At 44.5% G+C, this 20481-nt stretch overlaps 1 protein-coding gene across 1 annotated transcript; it reads right to left on the reverse strand.

Moving 5' to 3' along the window:
- Positions 1 to 74: 74 nt before the first annotated feature.
- LOC310765096 (fatty-acid amide hydrolase 1-like) lies at positions 75 to 19053 on the reverse strand. Its single transcript, XM_083619633.1, has 15 exons — positions 18740 to 19053; positions 15653 to 15766; positions 14299 to 14442; positions 13171 to 13304; positions 10883 to 11089; positions 10244 to 10284; positions 9450 to 9574; positions 7935 to 8060; positions 6950 to 7047; positions 5764 to 5863; positions 5303 to 5343; positions 4179 to 4218; positions 2793 to 2901; positions 382 to 527; positions 75 to 279 (listed from the first exon to the last, which is right to left on the reverse strand). Exons 1-15 carry the CDS (start codon positions 18905 to 18907, stop codon positions 151 to 153), a joined length of 1722 nt encoding a protein of 573 aa, XP_083475759.1. The 5' UTR covers positions 18908 to 19053; the 3' UTR covers positions 75 to 150.
- Between the last annotated feature and the right edge of the window lie 1428 nt (positions 19054 to 20481).

A 20481-nucleotide genomic window follows, 5' to 3' on the forward strand; every position in this document is an offset into this window, starting at 1 on the left:
GTTTTGAAAGAAGATGAGCTATCACCTCTGCTGCGTTGTTGCAGCAAGCCCACAAATGACCACCAGACACAAAAGCACCTCAGTTATTTAATCAAAATAGGCACAGACAGGCCGCAGCTTCCCGTCATATCAGTTTCTGCAATATGTCATTCAATTCTTGTTTGATTTCTCCTGGGTCAGTTTCTCCACTTCCTTCATGAACCGGAGGCACAGCTCATCTTGCCATGGTAAAGCTACACACTGGACAGCCACAGGGAGTCCCACAGCCCCTTGGATTGCCTGCAGGGACAGAACAAGGCAATAAGTTTTTTTTCCTACCAAATAATGGCTTCTGATGCCCACTACAAAGCAGTTGCTTCCAAACACAACATGGCGACAAACCTTAGCAAAGACCTTGTCCCACATATCATTAAAGTGCCCTCTGAAACTCTTCAGCTCCTCCTCATCCTCCTCTGTCACCGACGTGACAGGCACCACCCCGGCGGGGAAGTCCAAGTAGTTATACAAGATGGTGTAACTGGCTCCCACTGCAGAGTCAAAATGACAGGTTAAAACTTTTAAGTATAGATAAGGGCACCTAGTCAAATCTCTTTGGCACTTTATCTAATCCCTCTACAGCAGAAAGTGCTATACGATTCACCACTACGAGTCCTATGTGACAGATTCTCCTCCTCCTCCTCCTTTTACTGGTGAGAAGACCGACTGGAGAAATCAAGACTTCTCTCAAGCAATGAAACATGGACCACTTCATATAGGGACTTCTCCATGCCAGTGGCCCTCAATAAGAGACGGCAACGTCTTTCTGGATGGGATCAATCCCCATGGGATCAGATTGGCCCATACATAGTAAGGCCCTGACAAATGTTACAGGGGAAGCACCCACTGAACACATGAGGGGATGTAATCAATGCAGCGCTAAGCAATTGTTCCATCAGCACAAGGGTTCCTCCTTGTGCAACATAATATTCTCATTCTTTCTCTTCCTCCTTCCCCCAAATCTGTCCTACGTGTTTCCCCAACCCTCCGGGGAGTATTTCGGGAAGGTGCATGGAGCAAGAAGGGTGAGAAGTCCCATTGCACCAGTGGTCATCCTCGTGCTAATGCAACAGGTTTGTTGAACACCACCAAAGCTGAATGCCACCATGCAACTGAGACAGGTGTTTGACAAGAACATGGGCCACTACTGCAAACTCTCATCTACACAATTACTCCAGCACACAAGTACACTTGCTCTCACAAAAGGGGTATAAATTCGCAATTATTCTAAAGCCAGAGCTGGCATGGGATAACCCTCCCACCCATCCAAGCCCAGCTGCAATCCTTGTGACAAGTTGCTGTGAACCCATGGGCTTTCACATGCTGCTGGATTCCAACTCCCATCAGCCCCAGTCAGCATGGTCAGGGATAATGGGAGTTGTAGTCCTACATCTGGAGGGGCACAGCTACCCCACCCTGCCTTAAAGCATGCTGCTACACAATGTCTTATTAGCACAGCTGACTTGGCCTGGATCATCTTATTGCATTTTTACATTTATATTTGGAGATGGAGCAACATCAGATGCACTCATAGCAAAGGGCTTGGTAAGGCCACTTCTGCCATAAGAGGAGGTGGTGTTGCGGGCTCTCACAACCCCTCCCCGTGCGCAGAGGGTGGGTGGCCAGCCCTGTGCAATTGGGGTTTCCCGGCTGCGTCAATGGCCGGGCCAGCCAATCCAGTCGGGTCAGGGGGTGTGGCCTGCCCATTAAAGGCAGGGCACAGCCAGGAGATCTCTCTCTTTTGGCTTCCAGTGCTGCATCCTGGCAACTATCCAATTGTTTTGACTGCTCCTCAGTCACTGATGTAAGACCCAACTGAGCCTTGGGCTACTTTAAAAGCAAGGCAAAGGACAACTGTTCTTGGGTCTGGTGACTATCAAGTTTCAATCAAGGAGTGGTTAAAGAAAACTGCTTACAAGCAAAACTGGAGCAAAGAAACCATTTCCCAAGGCTGCCTGACAAAAGCCCCTCTTCAGGCATCCTATATTAGGGTTCCGTCAACAGGTGAGGGAGGACAGCAGCAATGACCAGGTTAGCTATGCGCACCTCTGCTTGGTTGCTGTTCCAGTCACCTGCCATGCATTGGAAGCCAAACTTCAGAAGCAGTGAGCCTCCTGTACTCAGATAGTCTCTCTGCGGTTTTTTAGAAGCTTTGACAAGGAGGCTCTCCACTTTGGAAGTTCACTCTCCAAGCTTGTGGAGGGGGGCAGAGCTAATGACCTCCCTTGAGTGTTTGCTTAACCACTAATGTAGAATGCTTGGAGACAACCAGAGAGATATTTGCTCTCCGCTATGTTTTGTTTGCAATTCCCTACTCAACAGTGACTTAGAGAAGAAGTACTAATACACTGAATGTATTTCCTATCAGGGTTTTTTATTATTATTGCATTGCTGTCTTGTACATTCAGTTAGAAGTACAGAAGTACCATCAACCTCCTCCTCAGGTTGAGAAGATCTTCTGCCAAGCACATGAATGCCACTACACATCACCCAAGCATATGTGCCTTTTAAGTAGGAATCTATTGCTGCTAAGCCACACTGACTCATAAAAGGGGGTTAGGTTGTGCAAATAGATATACTGTACATCTAGTCCCCAGAGTATTGTCTGGACAATAAAGAGGCTTCTGTGAACACAAAGGTTGACCATTCTTGGCTTAGAGCATCAGAATGCAGTGGAAGTTGCAGTATAGATGAAAGTACTCCAACATATACCAGTGCCCTCTGGAGACTTCATTTTCCATGCAATGTGGAATTACCTGACAGTCTCCCAGGGAACCCAATCTTAAAAGCAGGACCCAGGACAGGACAAAGCACCACATCTAGATCTAGCCTCCTCCATTCACCAATGAATTCCTGGCAGTATTCCTAAGAGGGGAGAATAGTTAAAAACAAAAACAAAAAAACAGCAGCAGCAGCAGCAACAAGCATACTTCAGCATGAGTGGCTGCACATGACTGGCAGCAAACAAGAATCTAACCGGAAGAACTAAGCATGGCCCGACCCCCAAAATTCCTGTTAAGTGAGTGGCAGGATCCAAGCATCAAATCAAGCATGAGCATAATGACATTCTCTCCAAGGCAGCAGAAATGGGGATGTTGGGGAGAGGAGAGTACCCTGGAGTCGCACAGAGTTTGAAACAGGAATCAACTGCTTTGGGCTCGCTTGTGATAAAAAACAGCAATCAAAAGCCTTGCTTAAATAAAGCCCCTTTAAAGTTGCATGTTTCTAAAATCCTCTGCAACTGTCACTTCTGCTGCAGCCACATGGAGAGATGACATTTTAAGGGGGGCTTGGAAAGCAGCAGCAATTTCTGATAAGGAATCATCAGCAAGCCATTTTGTTAGTGCCCTTGCAGCTTGAGTCCTCTTCAAGGACACAGTTCAGAACTCTGGAGAGCAGCCAAGACCTGCCATATTGGGATCAGCCTCCATAGGTCCCCTCCACCCAATTTCTTCTCTACCAGATGTGGCCACAGGAGCAAAATATGCAGTCCCTCTTCTCTGCACATGTTCACATTTGGATGTAAGAACATAGGACAGTGCCTTAGATTAAGTCAAGCATCTGGTCTCACCCAGCAGTGAGGTGGGTGTCCCTGGGGTGTCAGACGGGTGTTTTCTCTCAGCCCTATCTGCAGAAGTCAGGGATTGAGTGTGTATTCTGTTAGAGCTTTAGAACTTTTAAAGCTCTGGGGTGGACCAAGATGATATAGAGCAATTCAGATGCCAAAGTGACCAAATGAAGTTCATGACTAATAATACACTGCAGCTGTAACTCTAAGTTATCTCCAAGGATGTTCTTTGCATGACAGACACTCCAGTAATGTCTTTTAATACTGATTTCAATGTACAGCATTATTTAAAACGGAAGGATGATTTTGTATAAAGCTATGTCAGAACTAGACCTCACTTGGGTACATTACTGGGGGAAACAGCTGCAGAAGACTATGTGAGTAAGCCTAGAAACTTGGCTGGGTTTTCATATTACAATTTGAAATAAAACAGATATTGTAACATTTCTCATAGGATGGAAGATTTTGGTCCAAGGCTGACAAAGGTTATAATAGCCTTTCCCATAAACTTCTTGGGACATTTATGGAGCTTGAAATACTCTTAACAACAACAAAAACCCTACAAGGAAATTACCTCAATTTCCGTGTGAAGCTCCCAAAGCTCTTTCACAGACCTGAAAATTCAAAAAGAAGCTGCAGGTGAATGAAAAATTGGTGAATTCAGCCTTTATGTTCATCATTTGTACCAAGATGGTGCCTTCCAGGTGTGGCAGACTACAGCTCCCATCAGCATGGTCAAAGGTGATGATGGGGTTGTAATCCACCACATGAGCTAGTCACGGCCTATGCTACAGGCAAAACTACACAATACCCCAACAATATTTGGTTTGCTAAGGTAGCATAGGGGGCATTCGTAAGGAAGAAGGGGTGAATGGTACAAAACCCAATCCATGCTCATGAATCCACCTGTGCCTCCATCAAACTAGGTCACACATCCACAGTCCAGTGACCAGGGTTGCTTCCCATTTTAAAGATTTGCTGAGGAGGAATTAAAAAGTAACCAGGGAGGGTTAAGCACCTTCCTAGGTCCCGCCTCAGTTCCCCCCTAAATGCACCAACCTATATTTGCACCACAAGGGCAGCAGGGAGCAGCGATTAGAAACTGCATTTCACCCCCTTAATATACTACTGTGCATTTTTAAATTTTAAAAATTAAATTTATTAAGCTTTTTTTTAAAAAAAAGGCAGCTATTGTACATTTTAAATTTAGACTGCATTTTTCCAGAAAAGCTAAAGGAACTACTTTTCAGTAGGCATGTACAGAATTGCACTGCTAAGACTCCTGCACCAGAACTCAGTGAGGCCATATGAAAAGCCAACCCCAATCTGCTTTGATCTATGCTGAAATTTGCAAGCACTGGAAACTAGCCATCACCTGGACCTTCACAGAAGTTACTTAGAGCAGGTAGCGTGTGGGGAGGGGGCAGAAATCAGTGAATGCTCCTCCCAGCCATTCCACCCTCAATGACATCTCCTGACTCTTTGCTCCCAGGTTATGTGGCAGACCAGGTGACCTGCCTGCCACAGCAGGCAGGGAAAGTGGAGAACCAAGTTCAAGGAGGAAACAAGTGGGAATCGTTGCCGTTCTCGCCTTTCCACTGCAGTTGGGGGTTCAAATGGGACATGAACAACATAGCTGCTAGCAATGCTAGCATATGAAAGCTGTAAGCCCACCACACCCCCATCCTGAAGCCTTACCTCTCATTTATGCTTGTCAGCATTTTGGAAATACGAAGACTCTAAGGAAACAAAGAAAGGACTGGTAGGCTTTGAGCTGAAAATGCCCATTACATAGACACATTATGCTCAAACAGAAGTGTACCTTCCATTTAGGAGGTATAACATTCTTTTTTATTATTAAGTAAATAAATCATCCTTCACTAGTGGGTCCCAGGGTGGGTTACATGAATTAAAAATGTTAAAAACTTTTTTAAAAAAAAAAACAAAAACCGCAGTAACAGGAATAGAGTGGATCCTGAAAGCACACAAAGTCAAAGGTAAAGAAGTGTGTCTTCAGCATTCCATTGCACTAAAATGCAGTGCTAATCAGAACTGTTGCCCATTCACCAGGACTAAAAAATCCCTTCTCAAAAAGTACCAACAGCCATCGGCTGCCTTCTTCAGCAAAGCAAGACAGGAGCTAGAGAAGGGGAACTTACTATTGGCTTGATGATGCAGGATAGAAGGCTTCGAAACCAATTTGGCAACTTTGCTAGAAGCACCAATTCCTTTGCTTTGGGATCCACAGACTCCCCTTTGCTGAAAGGCAACCAAGACAATTAGGTTGCACAACCCTGAGTGAATTATATGTTATCCAAACCTTCAGCCATTTCAGCTCCACAGAACCATCAGCCATGGCTACTGATGTTCAGAACGGAACACTGATCGCTTAACAAAAAGATCCCTTCTTGTCTGGCACGCAGAGGCATTCCCTGTAGGTTATATGTTGCATATAGAGTATGTGACCATTCCAAAATGTTTTCAGTGGTCCTTAATGTTTTTGTTTTACAGTGGTACCTCGGTTTTTGAATGTAATCTGTTCCAGAAGATCGTTCGGCTTCCGAAACATTCAAAAACCGAGGCACAAAGGGCCGTCTGCAATTTCCATTGAGAAAATTGAAAAACACGTAGCAGAAGCTGTTTGACTTCCAAGGTGCATTCGAAAACGGAAGCCATGACTTCTGGGTTTCCGGCATTCGAAAACCGAAATGTTCGGCTTCTGAGACGCTTGAAAACCGAGGTACCACTGTATTTCTGATCACACTCTTCTGCTGCCCTCCTGTTTGCCATCCTGACTCTTGGGAGAGAAAGGACAGAATGGAAATTAAAATGCTGCACAATAACATTAAAAAAAAAAACAACTTTTATTTGCATCAGGTAAAAATCCTGATGGTTTGCTTTTTTTTTTTTTACTATGTTTTGCTATGTTTTATATATACTGTAAGCTGACCAGAGAGGCTGGGAAAACATAGCCAGATGGGCTGGGTATAAATATTATTTATTTATTTATTTATTTATTATTATTATTATTATTATTATTATTATTATTATTATTATTATTATTCCCCTTGTCCACCATGCAGCAGAAAGAACTCTGAAACACAGCAGGATAAAGAGAATAGAAAGGGAAGAAGAAGCAGTGACCTCACCAAGAAAGGTATGAGCGAGATGCTTAGCTAAGTAACCAATGTGAAAAATGGAAGCAGGATCTTGCTGATAAGTACATGATGGTGAAAGCCTTTGCACCCAAAGTAAGGTAAGTAACCAATCTTCTTCTTCTTCTTGGGGTTTAATGGTGTGGGTGCATATACACATGCCAGCATTTATACATACAGGAATACTTACAAGCCTTCTAAAAAAGTGGCACAGCCATCAGCAAACAAGCCCTTGGCAGAAATGCTACACATGAAATCATCTGTGTGGCAGGGCTTAAAGGGGACCAGCTAGAAAAGGAAAGCGAGAGTGCAGGATGAGAATCTTTCTCTGTGTAATGCCATACAAAGGTAAACTTCTGACTTGCAAAAAAAAATAAAAATCACTCATTCATTCTTCATGGAAAGCATTTTGCAAGAACAGCAGCCAACCTTCCTGGCAGTGACAACTGCAGCAAGTTCCAGAGAAGGAGGCAGATGTTGTTTCTTTCAAACAACCCTCAACTGAAGCTATTTCTTACTGCCCAGATTCTGGCATTCTAGAGGAATTGGACAAGTTTCAAAATTTTCTCCCCAAATCATGTGGTGAAAAGAAAAGAAGTAAAATATCCATCCCCACTTAAATGAAAGATTTCTATATGTGGCTATGCTTGAGGTTAGAGCAGTGAGGAATACCGAGTCTAAAGCCAGACACAAATAATCATCATGTATTGTCCATGTTCAGGTCTAGGATCAGCAGATAAGCTTAAGAAAATGGGAGGCATTAAAGTTAGCATAGTGCAGCAAGTCACAACCCCACCTTATCATGGCATACCGGTCATTCTGAGTTCTCATTCTTTAAGATGTAAAGCACCAGAAAAAAAGGAAAAAGGAAAAAGGAAACACATTTAAGGACTTTTTTCTTCTTCATTAAAATATGACTGACTTTCTACTCCTTCCTTTCTACTTCTTAGCCACCCCATCTTCTCTTGCCCAGGACATCAATGGAATTATAGGTGGTCTTGGTGGGGAGGGGGTTGTTTGTAGGTGTGTATCTGAAGTGTATCAGCTGTGTATCTGAAGAAGTGTGCATGCACACGAAAGCTCATACCAAGAACTAACTTAGTTGGTCTTTAAGGTGCTACTGGAAGGGAAAAATTTTGTTTTTTGTTTTTGTAGGTGTGGAGACAGATACATACCGTGTGGCCAGCCTTTTCCAGAAGTTGCTTGGTTTCTAGTACAGCCCGTCTCATGGAAGGACTTGGCATAGTGAAGGAATCTGTGACATAGTAACCTATCCGGAGGGGCTGAGAACTGGAGTACACCTAGATAAAATGATCACAAGGTTAAGAGAACAGTTTGGAAATCAAAACATAACATAATCATTTTGGAGTCTTTAAAGACAAATGCACTAGATCAAGCTTTTAAGTGTCAACATCTTATCCTCCAAAGAATCCTGGGGGCTGTAGTTCACCAGCCACTAAACTACAATTCCCAGGACCCTTAAACTACAGCTCCCAGGATTCTTGGGGACGGGGTTGTGCTTCAAATCTATAGTCTGAATGCAGCCCCATTCTCTACTAGTCAATGATATTTCTCAGAATAATCCCATATCCATGCCAAGAGAAAGCATCTTGAAAATCTGAATTCCCAGTGTACCTTAAGCAATGATTGCACTACATCTGCACAAGTCTACTTTTCACAATAGGTGATGTTGTGCCATTTTCTACCCATTTCTGTAGGGAGGAATGTATCTGAAGAACACCATTATGCAATTTCTCATGTAAGTAGGACCCTTCATTTTCCCTCACAAGCTTGTGGGAATAGGATGAGGACTAGGGAGGCTTCCGGTCTGATCCAGAAGGATTTACATGTTGTTCTTAACCTCTTTCACCCCACAATACCCTTGCCCTCAGCACAGTCAGTCAGGAATACAGTCCAATGTTCACAGACACCCCCCCTCTAGACTAGAATAGACTAATAAACTGCACAATCTGGGATGGCAGCAGAACTTAAAATATGAGCCAGAGCTGCCTGCTAGATCTTACTTTAAAGTGCCAATGCTGTGTGAGGTACTAATATGGAACGCATCCTCTGAGTGTATGAAGAGAGACTGTTGCATCTCATCACAGCATACTCCAGCACACCTGGGATTAGGGTGAAGGTTTCTAGGGCAGAGGATATAACATTCCCCATAGAAATGAGCACCAGAACCTCCATTTTGTGAAGCTTAAGGTTTGCACTGAAAGGAAAGCACTCTTATTCCTCTCGGACCTTAGTCACCCCAGTTCTTTCAAGGTACAAAGGGGGTCCATGCCAACTAACCTTGTCTCCTCCCCATGTCCAGCCTGGACATCTGCAGAGAGGCAGCCCTCATGCATATATAAGCTGTGCCCATGAAGGATCACTCCCTGCAAATGTTTGTGCTGTACACACAGATCCCAGGTTTGGGGCTGGTCATAGACTCATAGCCAGATTGCACGGGTAAAGTATTTAGACAAACCCCTCCCCCCAATGTTCAGCAACTAAATAAATGTGTGTCTGTTAGCAGTGAATACTGTATGTTAAATTCTTGAGCATCAGTACAGAAGGTGTTGTTTTTTTATCCCACATATTGGAAGTGGCAAAAAAGGAAGGGCAGAGCAATGTTACTGCTTTCACCATGCATCTGATTATCATAAAAAGGAGGGTGCCTTTTCCTTCAGCCCTCTCACCTGCTCATTAAAGAGGAGGGGAGGCACTGTGGGATCCAGCCGGAACATTTCATTGCACAAGAGAGCTCTTAAGCAGAGAGCTAAGCTGTCAACATCTTTCGCCATTGGCCCTATGCCAGCAATCACTGGAATAAAAAATAAAAGAGAACAACAAGTCTTGACAATAGGATCGTCTTTCAAAACAGAGAAAACACTTCTGGGAGCAAGGCATCATGGGGATCAGAGCACTAACTGAAGCTCTTTCACCACAGAAAGCAAGTAAGAAGAAATCCAGTAAAAGCTAACTCATAACAAATTGCCCTGCTGTCTAACACCCCTTTAGAATCTCTTCACCATTCAATAAACAATGAAAACTGAAGCCTTTAAAAATAACCTGTGATATCTGAAAAGCAAATGAAATACTACTGTAAAAGGAATTATGGAAGAAGCTGGTCAGTTATTTATTACAGGAAGAGTGTGGGCTACATGCAGACCTCAGCTCAGAGACCTTTCTTGCTAGAATTCCCACATCTGCTGCCACCCAAAAATCACTTCAGTTTTAAAAAAGCTTCTGGTCCTCAGGACTGAAGATTTCTACTTCAACATGACAGCAAAATATCAACACACATCCCTAACAGCATGTTTTTAGAACTCATTTTGCAATTTTAAAAAGGATGACACAATAGAGTGTTGTTGTTGTTGTTTTAAAAAAGTGTATAAAGTTGGGTTAACCCATTACTATGTAAGAATTCAAAACGACCACATTTCCACCACCTAGACATCTCACTCTTTCCAAGCAAATGATAATCACCAACCTGATTTCTGCCCACGAATGCTTGGTGTAACTCCTTTTTTGCTGTGAAAAGATCACCAGAGAAGATGTTTCAGCACAGCTTTAAGGGTTGCTGGTTTCCAACACCTAAGTTTCCATTGTGTTCTAACAGGGAATCTATTCCCAGACCCCAGCAGAGATGCTGCTTCTCACCCCTTTGAGGGTTCTCTCCACTGAAGAAAGGATAAATCTTAGCCAGCGATCTAGCGCATCCCATTAAAGGAAACTCCCAAAAGGCCTTTTGTCCAAGCAGGGAAAAGTTAAGAGACTGGCAGAGTAAATCCCATTAAGTTCAATGCAACTTACTCACAGATAAGAGAGTATAGGATTGCTGCCCATTTTGAAAGAAAGAAAGAAAGAAAGAAAGAAAGAAAGAAAGAAAGAAAGAATTAACTCCCCAACAAGTTTAGTGCCTGTGCAAGAACTTAAATTTGTAGCTTTCTGCTCCAAGGATTAACAGCTTGCCTGATTCTTGGGAGTCTTCTGCCTTTATGTGTACAATGAGCCTAGATCCTGCGAAGAACAGCCCCCACCAGCCCCCAAGAAAGGCTTTAGATTATATATATATATATATATATTAAGCTTAAATGCTGTCTTTTAAGGCTGCAAACTTGCACTGTACCTAATTCGGCCACCTGTGGTTTTGAATCCACAAATTCCACAGAAAGCAGCCGGGATACGAATGCTGCCTCCTATATCTGTACCAAAGCCCAGGATGGATCCTCCGCTTTTAATAAGAGCACCTTCACCTCCTGAAGAACCACCTGGACTTTTGGAATGATCCAGAGGATGGAGCGTCTGACCAAAGATCAGGTTGCTGCAGTCATAGCTAAAAACACAAGAGAAGGCAGTCAGGTGATTAAGCCACAGCTAAGTCAAATATACCTTGCCGCCCCCTATCCCAGATAGGATCCGTGACATGGCTGCAGCTCCCTTGCCCAACCCCCTATATAAATATATTCATTTACTTATTTCATAATACTTATGCACCACTTGATTGGATAAAACCCTCAAAGCAGTTTACAAAAAAAAGGATAAACTCATCCATAAGATGAATCAATAACAATCTAAGACTTTCAAAAAGTAAAATAACAATAGACTAAAAACAGATTAAAACTTGCATCAACTTTCTAAACATCCAGGTAGGCTTGCCTAAACAAAAATGCTTTTCACAGGCACCAAAAAGTGTACAGTGAAGGTGCCTGATTTATATCAATAGGCAGGGAGTTCCAAAGTGTAGGTGCCGCCACACTAAAAAGTGAGGAAGACTAGGCAAGAGGGTACACACACCATCAGCTCCTGATAGAACCAGTAATGGCCTGAGAGGCTTGTCAGGGCACCTGATTCCCACCTTCCCTGGGGCTGCTGAAGACCTGTGTGCACTGAGGGAAGGCAGAACTGAGGGAGACCAGGCCACGGAGCACACATACCACTGACTCAGGTGGCTCAAGAGGATTCTGCCACTGTACTTTTTATATAATGTAGTAGTTTTAGTGTTTTAAAATTGTAACCCACCTCAGGTGCCTTGGCAGAAAGGCAGAATTAAAATCCAGTGCATAAAATAAACAAATCCTGTCATTATGTTCCAGTCTCAGATATTACCCTGCCCTTTAATCACAAGAATTCATGAGGCACCTAACAAAATATGGAGTCAGAACAAACCCTTTTAAACACCAACAAAATGAAACAATCAGGAATTGTCTAATGAAGCATGATGCAAGTTACCAATCCTCTCATTACCACAGAGCTGCCCATCACAACAAAAGGGTTGGGTGGGCAGTGGGTTGAGAGAGAAGGTGGGGTCATTTACCACTTGACAAGCAGGAAGCAACTATTCCACAGCTATTCAGAGGCTGATTTCAAGAGAAAACAAAGCTATAGAGAGCTCTGGAAAAGTCTTGTTGCCTAGCTAACAAAACCACTTGCCACACTCCACTGCAATCACAACAATGCCCAACAGTTTAAATGCCTAAAAGAACAAAAAAACCCCCCCACATTTGTGATTGTTTCTAGAAGGCCCATTTTAAACCATATGGGTGCAGTTTTGCAGCATTCAGTTCATAACTTCTGTCTGACAGCATTTGTTTCATCTTCTATTTATCCGCAGAAAAGTGCTTTCACACATCACATAGTCATCCCAGGCTTCTGATGTCTGAAAACACCTATTGAGTTTAAAGAATCAGAGTAATCTAGCCCAACCTCTTGCCAATGAAAAATATCTATAGACTGGAGTTATTGATATTAGAATTCTTGACACTCACAGTATTGTGAGCATGCAAAGTAAGAAGTTTCCTCTGATATATGCACCACTCAGCGGACAAAGAGAGAGAGTATAAATTCCCTCTTTCGCTTACTCTTCTTCCTAGAGTAACAGGCTCGAGCAAATAAACTGAACGAAAGCTACTCTCTGGCAAAAGGAACAGAAACAAGTGTAGTTTATAGTTCCTTAATGGAGGCTCAATTAACTTACAAAAAATAAAACTTCATTAAAGCATAGAATCAGAGTTGGGAAGTATCTCAAAGGTCATCTAGCTGCCCCCTACTGATCAAGGAAATCCATCGATACCTGGTTTTTTAAGCAGTCTAGGTGACTACCTAAGGAAGGCAAGCCCACCCCCTTTCTGAGGCCATCTGTTCCACGGATGAATAGCTCATACCATCAGGAAGTCCTTCCCAATGTTCAACCAAAATCCTCTTTCATTTAATTTGAACCTGTTAGCTCTGGATCAACAGATAAGAAAAACTTTGCTCTACCATCTAAAGTATGTGACTTCAAACATTTGGCTGTCATGTTGCCCCTGAATTATCTCTTCTTCAGGTGAACCATATTCAAATCCTCTCCTCATAGTATTTGTTATTTGTGTAAATGCCCACACAGAAATATAGCAAAGGGGGCGTTATATGATTTACCTCAATAAAGACTGGGGAACATTGGTTTTTACAAATGGAATTGCTCCTTGATGTTTCAACACCTGAATGACAACCGCGTCTGTTGCTGCAGGCAGGTTGAGATGCTTCACCAGGCCCAAAGTGGAGTCATGGCCCTGGGGGTGGGGTGGGGAAGAGAACAGAGTTAAGATATCTGGTTCCTACCCCAGATTCTTCAGATATCAAACAGTAATGCTGCCTGCAGTATAAGTCACAATGCTCTTTCCCATATGAATTGGCTAGTAATATTCCTGATGATGGAGAGTTATATCCATGGAGAAATTTGAAGCGAGTATCAGTTGTATCCAACATGGCTACGTTCATGTCAACATGTACACTAGAAGGCTAACAGGTCAGTCCCACTGCCACTGTTCAGTAGGGTTTCCCCTCCACACAGGATTCTAGCACAGCAATTTGTTTTGTAAAGGAATTGACCCAGCAGAAGATAATGCCCCACAATGTGCAGGAGGGCATTCACAACCAAACACATATCTCCTACTACAATGCAACTTGAAAGAGGATCTTCTGCAAGTGATGGGGCTGGATCTTGACACATATGAAAGCAAATAGAAGACTGATCATCACATCAAATTATGGAAGCTCCACTATGCAACTGCCATGTCACACTGAAAAACTGCCCCCAAATTAGGAACAGCACATCATTCTGAATGAATCAGACCCCAAGAAATGGGATCCAAGTAGGGTTGTCATACATTGGGAATTTCCTGGACATACCCAGAATACTGCAGTCAGAAGCAGTGTCCAGGCAGAAATCAGCAGAAATTTCCAGGAAAATCCAGATGTATGGCAACCCATTATTTGTGCCGCTTTTCCTTAAAAATAGCTTTAAAATGTCAAGAACTTTGGCCAAAAACAACCACCTTTGTGCCCTGATCTTCACTTTCTGAAATATGGCAACCTTAGATCCAAGTCTCATTTCTGCAAAAAGTATAGACATCATGCTACATTGCCAATCCCACCCTGCCCCTCAGATTCTGCTAAATAAGAAGTTTGCCTCAGCAATTTTTCTAAGACATGGTTTCTCTACAAATTTACTGGTTTGACACATGAGCACAGGGCATTGTTGCCCATGGCCAAGATTGGTGGTACCTTGCAGTCAATGGAGTCCTTAATGCTGATGGGAATGCCATAGAGCAAACCCTTCTTCCCCTGACTTTTCACGTGCAGAAGCTGAGACTCACAATCTTCCAGATAATCGGTCACACAGTTGATATTTCTAGTCACTTTCAAGGCCTGTGAAAAGCAGGAAAAGGCAATCAGTTCAACCCACCTTCCAAGGCAGTCTGTTCTACAGCTTAGTGCCTCATATTATCAGGACATACTTCCCAATAGTTAAGTCAAATTCCCCTTTTATGTACTTGGGAGTTTGGGTTCTACCCACTGGAGCAATAGAAATAAAGTTTCCCCAGCCCAGATGGGTGGGGTAGAAATAATATATTACTATTATTATTATTATTATTATTATTATTATTATTATTATTATTTCTCCACCATCTATGCAACTTATCAAGTTTAATAAACAAAATGAAATAATGTGTTTGTGTGAAGGGGAGGGGTTATAGCTTTGTTTTATTATGTATCTTATGCTCTCATTTTGTATTTTGATGTTGTGCACTACCGTGCTATCTTCAGATGAAGGGCAGTACCCAAATTTAATTAACAAATAAAAATATTTGAAGACCGCTATCATATTGCCTCTTAACCATCTATTCTCCCAGCTAAACATAGCAAACTCTTTCAACTTTTCCTCACAGGACTGGATCAACAGGCCCCGCACTATCCTTGTCCTTCTCCTCTGGACTCTTTCCAATGAAAGTTACTTTTCAAACCTATCGGTTCAGGGTTGGAATGCAAGGGGAATCCATGTTGGCACCCTGAGCTGCAGACTGAAGTTCAGGCAAAGGATTTACAGTCTGCTATGTAGCATTTATTTGCTTGAGTTGACAAAACCACTTCTGTTCCCGCTGTAGTACTAAGTCCCCAGTGGCACACAGGGAACAAATTAAGTGCAAAACATTGTGAACAATATTGACGCTATATGAACAACAACAACATAGATGCCCAACACAAAAACCTTCAAGTATTCAACATTTACAAAGCACCTAAAATTTTCTAAGCACTGTACAAGTATTATAATATACATTATACAGTGAGTCTGCAGGCAGAGCCTCATAGCCAGGATACAAGAAGTGGGCAGGGAAAGAAACTAGGGCAAAAGAGGAAAATAAACAAATCCAGAAAATTGGAGCAGAGTGATTTTTCAGGCAGGGAGCAGGAACACAAGCTCCTAGCAGCTGTCAATAGACGGGGTCAGTTCCCTTTCACCCTGGATTCCCTTGAACAAAGGGCACAGTTTACCAGCCAAAACTTCACTCTGGCCATCACATTCCCTTCCCCACACTCATTTCCCTTTGCTTTTGGTGGAATATCAGCCACACCTCACCTGGTCCATGTAGGCATAGAGGACATTCTCAGGTGAGAGTGATCCATCCCTCAATTTCCCACAGAGTTCAGGAAGAGCCAAAGACAAGATGGGTTCCGGTTTGTGGCCTGGATTCTGAAGGAGAAATAGTAATAATAATAAAAATTTTAAAAACTATCAAGTCCAGTGTTGTTGTTTTTTGGGGGGTACACATACCCCTAAACATTTTGTGAATCTAAGTTTGGCCTCATTGAAGGGCAGTACTTCAATATGAGAAGGAAAATGAGAGTACCCCTAAACTGATCAAGTCCATTTTATATATATATATATGGCAATCATATTACATTGCTGACTCACACCAACTGCTTCTATAATCCCACAACATAAAAGCAAGTGTTTGTGTTTCAACACAGCAAGGGGACCCTGCTAAAACTATTTTTGTTGCACAACCTAACGCAATCCTCTGGAAAGAGTACTTGACGCGATCTGAAGATACTGATCAAAAAACCTGCTTTCAGCAACTCTCAGACGCAATTACTCATTGGCTGGTAACATGGGAGCAGCCTCCTTTGCAAGACTGATTCAGGCTTGACTGCATCCATTTCTTGGATAACAGAAGTGGTACAACTGACAGTGCTAAAGGCCTTCCAACCAGTGGTGGAGCTACCTGCTCCAGCACTGGGAATGGCATACCTCCGGGGGAGTGGCTGGTGCGCGTCCCAGGGGCCGTGGTGCATGTCCCAGGGGGCATGGCTCACTACCCGTGGGGGCGTGGCATGCATTGTGGGGGTGCACATTGAGCGGTGTGCATCCCAGGGCGTGTGCGGCAACCACAGGTGTCCCAGGGCATGTGTGGTGAGCGCCAAGCATCCCGGGGGACGGGGGCAGCCGCGATGGAACCACCCCCCTGATGGCACCCGGGGTGGCCCACTCCCCCCACCCCCACCTTCGTCCACCAGTGCTTCCAACACTCCATCACATTAAGATAAACAGCCAGTGGAGCACTTGATGACATGGCCTGATGAATTCCTCTCTCTCTCTCTCTCTCTCAAATCTTGATTACTTGGAGACTGGACTTGTTGTGGCCACATTGTTTCTTCACTGTTTCTTCCATTGCGCTCTGGGACAGGTAGGTGGCTTGCATTTCAGGGTCTTGCACTGTCCTAACCACGCTTAGCGAGGGAATCGCACTCACTCCAAGGCCACTTGTTGAGAGGAACAGTGGGTGGGGTGGCCCACACTTCCTCCCCACTCTCCCTGCCCTACCACTGAGCACTTATGATTGAATTTGCAACCATATGTTGAGCACACATAAGATGTGATTGTGCTGTACTTCTGAAAATCACTGGGAACTTTCCAGTTCTTCGACCTAAGCTTTCTTGAGCTTGAAATCTACAACATACTTTGAAAATCATCATTATCAGCGTTGTGTAATGGTTAGAGTAGGACCATGGAGGCTAAATTTCAAATCTCAATTCACTCAGGAAGCTCACTGAGCAAGTCACTTTCTCTCAATCTATTTTGAACTGTTAATTACGGTAAATAAATCCAAGCCTTTGATTGGATTATGACACCTTAGTCACCAGCCCAGCCCAACTCACATAAGTTTAGCAAGCAAAACTTTCTTCACCATCATTCTACCACATTTCAGTGCTTGGCTGTTCTTAATACCACAAACCATGGTAAAGGACCCCTGGACCACAAAGTCCAGTCAAAGGTTACTATGGGGTGTGGCGCTCATCTCGCTTCAGCCGAGGGAGCCAGCGTTTGTCCACAGACAGCTTTCCAGGTCATGTGGCCAGCATGACTAAACCGCTTCTGGTGCAATGGGACACCGTGAAGAGTGCCAGAGCGCACGGAAACGCTGTTTACCTTCTTGCCACAGCGGGACCTGTTTATCTACTTGCACTGGCGTGCTTTCGAACTGCTAGGTTGGCAGGAGCTGGGACCGAACGACGGGAGCTCACCCCATTGTGCGGATTTGAACCGCCAACCTTCCGATCGGCAAGCCAAAGAGGCTCAGTGGTTTAGACCACAGCCCCACCCGCTCCCACCACAAAAAACCATGGCAGCAGAGGCAAATACAGTGGTACCTCGGGTTAAGTACTTAATTCGTTCCAGAGGTCTGTTCTTAACCTGAAACTGTTCTTAACCTGAAGCACCACTTTAGCTAATGGGGCCTCCTGCTGCTGCCACGCCGCCGGAGCACGATTTCTGTTCTCATCCTGAAGCAAAGTTCTTAACCTGAAGCACTATTTCTGGGTTAGCGGAGTCTGTAACCTGAAGCATATGTAACCTGAAGCGTATGTAACCCAAGGTACCAACTGTAGATTTCTGCAGGCACAAGCTTTTGTAGACTAAAGTTCACACTTAACATGTTTGTGTCTGGAAGTTGCCACAAAGTACATGGTAATGAGTCAAGATCAATCTAGTGGGACATACTTCTGCCCACAAATGCAACTGTTGCACAGAACAGAGTCCATGCAGCTTCTCTCTCTGCCACAGCACTGTGAAAAGGCACAGCTCCCTTTTAGGAACCCTTAAAGCACGGGCAAGCGGAATCAATCTGGGGGCCGCCATCCCCTTCTGGGGGCCACGTACCAGTGGTGCACAGATTCAGAAGTTAAAGTGAGCAGAGCAATGCATGTAAAAATTGCTTTCATACAACAGACTAGCTTCAGCGCGCAACACACAGGCACACCCCTTCTCCAACTTCCATCCAGGAAAAGTAATTGAATATCAGAGTCCAGAACACCTTGCAACAGGGGAAGGAGGACATCGCGCACACGCACACACAATGAGATGCTGGAATAGGGCCAGTAGGGGGAGCGGCTGGGAAGAAGGAGGCTTGGTGTGTGCATTCACACACACACTGAGGACAGAGGCTTCTCACCACAGCCTTAAAGTTACAGGAGGAACCTTCGACGTTAGGGCTGCAGCCGGCTCTGCCCCGTGACCCTCCAGGGGGACAAAGCCAGCCGGTCTTTCCGCATCGGGGGTTTTCCGACGACCCTTGCTCGGTGTCTCCAGCTGCCCCGTCCCCCCCCCCCCCGAGGCAGGAATCAGGTGCGCTCAGCGAGTAGCCGCTTCCAGCCCGACGCCACCTACCTGCTCTTTGAACTTTCGGGCAGCTTTTAGCATTCGCTCCAGCGCGCGCTCTCGCCTTTCTTTCGCCTCTTCCACCTTCCTCTGGACTTTCCTCCGCCGCCGCCATCGCAGCAGGAGCACCGTAGCCGCCGAGCAGCACAAGAGAGCCGAGACCAGGCTGACGCTCATCCTCGTTAGGATTCCGCGCGGCTACTGCTTCGTCCGCTACCTCCGCGGCCAGCTGACAGCTCCGGAAGGCGCGGCCCCCGCAAAGGGCGGAGACTGGATTCAGGGGCTTGGACTCCCACACGGATTTCTCCAAACGCGGCGCGCCGGAAACGCATTCTGTTTTCATGCCTTCCTCCTACCCGCACCGTTAAAATCCGGGTTTCCCGGATATACAGTGCTGCTGCCCGAGAACCCCTAGCTGCGATTTAGAAAGGGACAAGTTTCTGGTCCGTAACGCGGCGGAGGATGGGAAGCTCTGGTGGCTGAGCGAGGCTCGCCACACGCCAAAGAGGACGGGGCTCCTGCGCCTTTAATAGTTGGGAAGAAGGAGGGATGTCAGCCGCAGTAACTCGCGTGACAAGCCCCAGCAGCTGATTTTCTTCCTTCTACATTAAAGATGCAGCAACCCCAGCCTCTTCTTCTCCCCTGGTCATGAGGATGAGCGTAGCCTTTTGCTCATCTAACTTTCCCCAGCTATGTAGACATCCTATGCATCCTAGAGGTAAGGTCTAGGACAGGGGTCAACAAACTTTTTCAGCAGGGGGCCGGTCCACTGTCCCTCAGACCTTGTGGGAGGGAAGGACTATATTTTTGGGGGGGGGGGAATGAACGAATTCCTATGCCCCACAAATAATCCAGAGATGCATTTTAAATAAAAGCACACATTCTACTCATGTAAAAACAGCAGGCCCTGCAAATAACCCAGAGATGCATTTTAAATAAAAGGACACATTGTACTCATATAAAAACATGCTGATTCCAGGACCGTCTGTGGGCTGGATTTAGAAGGCAATTGGGCTGGATCTGGTCCCTGGGCCTTAGTTTGCCTACCCATGGTCTACGATGTACAGTGGTAAAGTGAACTTCACAGGTGTGTATAGCAGTGGTTCCTGATCAACTAAGTACTGTGGACCCCGTTTTTCAAAAGCCAAGCCATGGACTTTGAAAAAGTATATATTTCTATTGGTAGCTTTTCTTATGTGAATGGTGCAACAGACCCCTAGGGTCTGTAGACTACTAATTGGAAACCACTGGGTTATGTGTATAATCCACATAATGCAGCCCCTCTACACTTCCAAACACAGCATGCTGAATTCTGCCAAAAAGATACGCACCAAGAATACATGAAAGCTGAAAGCATGCTAATTAACCACTTTACATTTTTTTCCCCTGGCATCTGATTGCCACTTTCTGGTTTTCAACATGTCTTGGATTCCATCAAAAACACTTTCAAAGTAATATGTTTGTAAAAGCACAATGTGTACTAGAACTAACATTTTAATATACCATTGTTTTATCTTTGTAACCCAGCCTTTTAAAGAAATGTCCACCAAAAGGTTATACAGTGGTACCTCGGGTTACAGACGCTTCCAGTTACAGACTCCGCTAACCCAGAAATAGTACCTCAGGTTAAGAACTTTGCTTCAGGATGAGAACAGAAATTGTGCTCCGGCAGTGCAAGGCCCCATTAGCTAAAGTGGTACCTCCTCAGGTTAAGAACAGTTTCAGGTTAAGAACGAACCTCCAGAACAAAT

The sequence above is a fragment of the Podarcis filfolensis genome (assembly GCF_964270895.1).
Source record: "Podarcis filfolensis genome assembly, chromosome: 6".
Taxonomy (NCBI): domain Eukaryota; kingdom Metazoa; phylum Chordata; class Lepidosauria; order Squamata; family Lacertidae; genus Podarcis; species Podarcis filfolensis.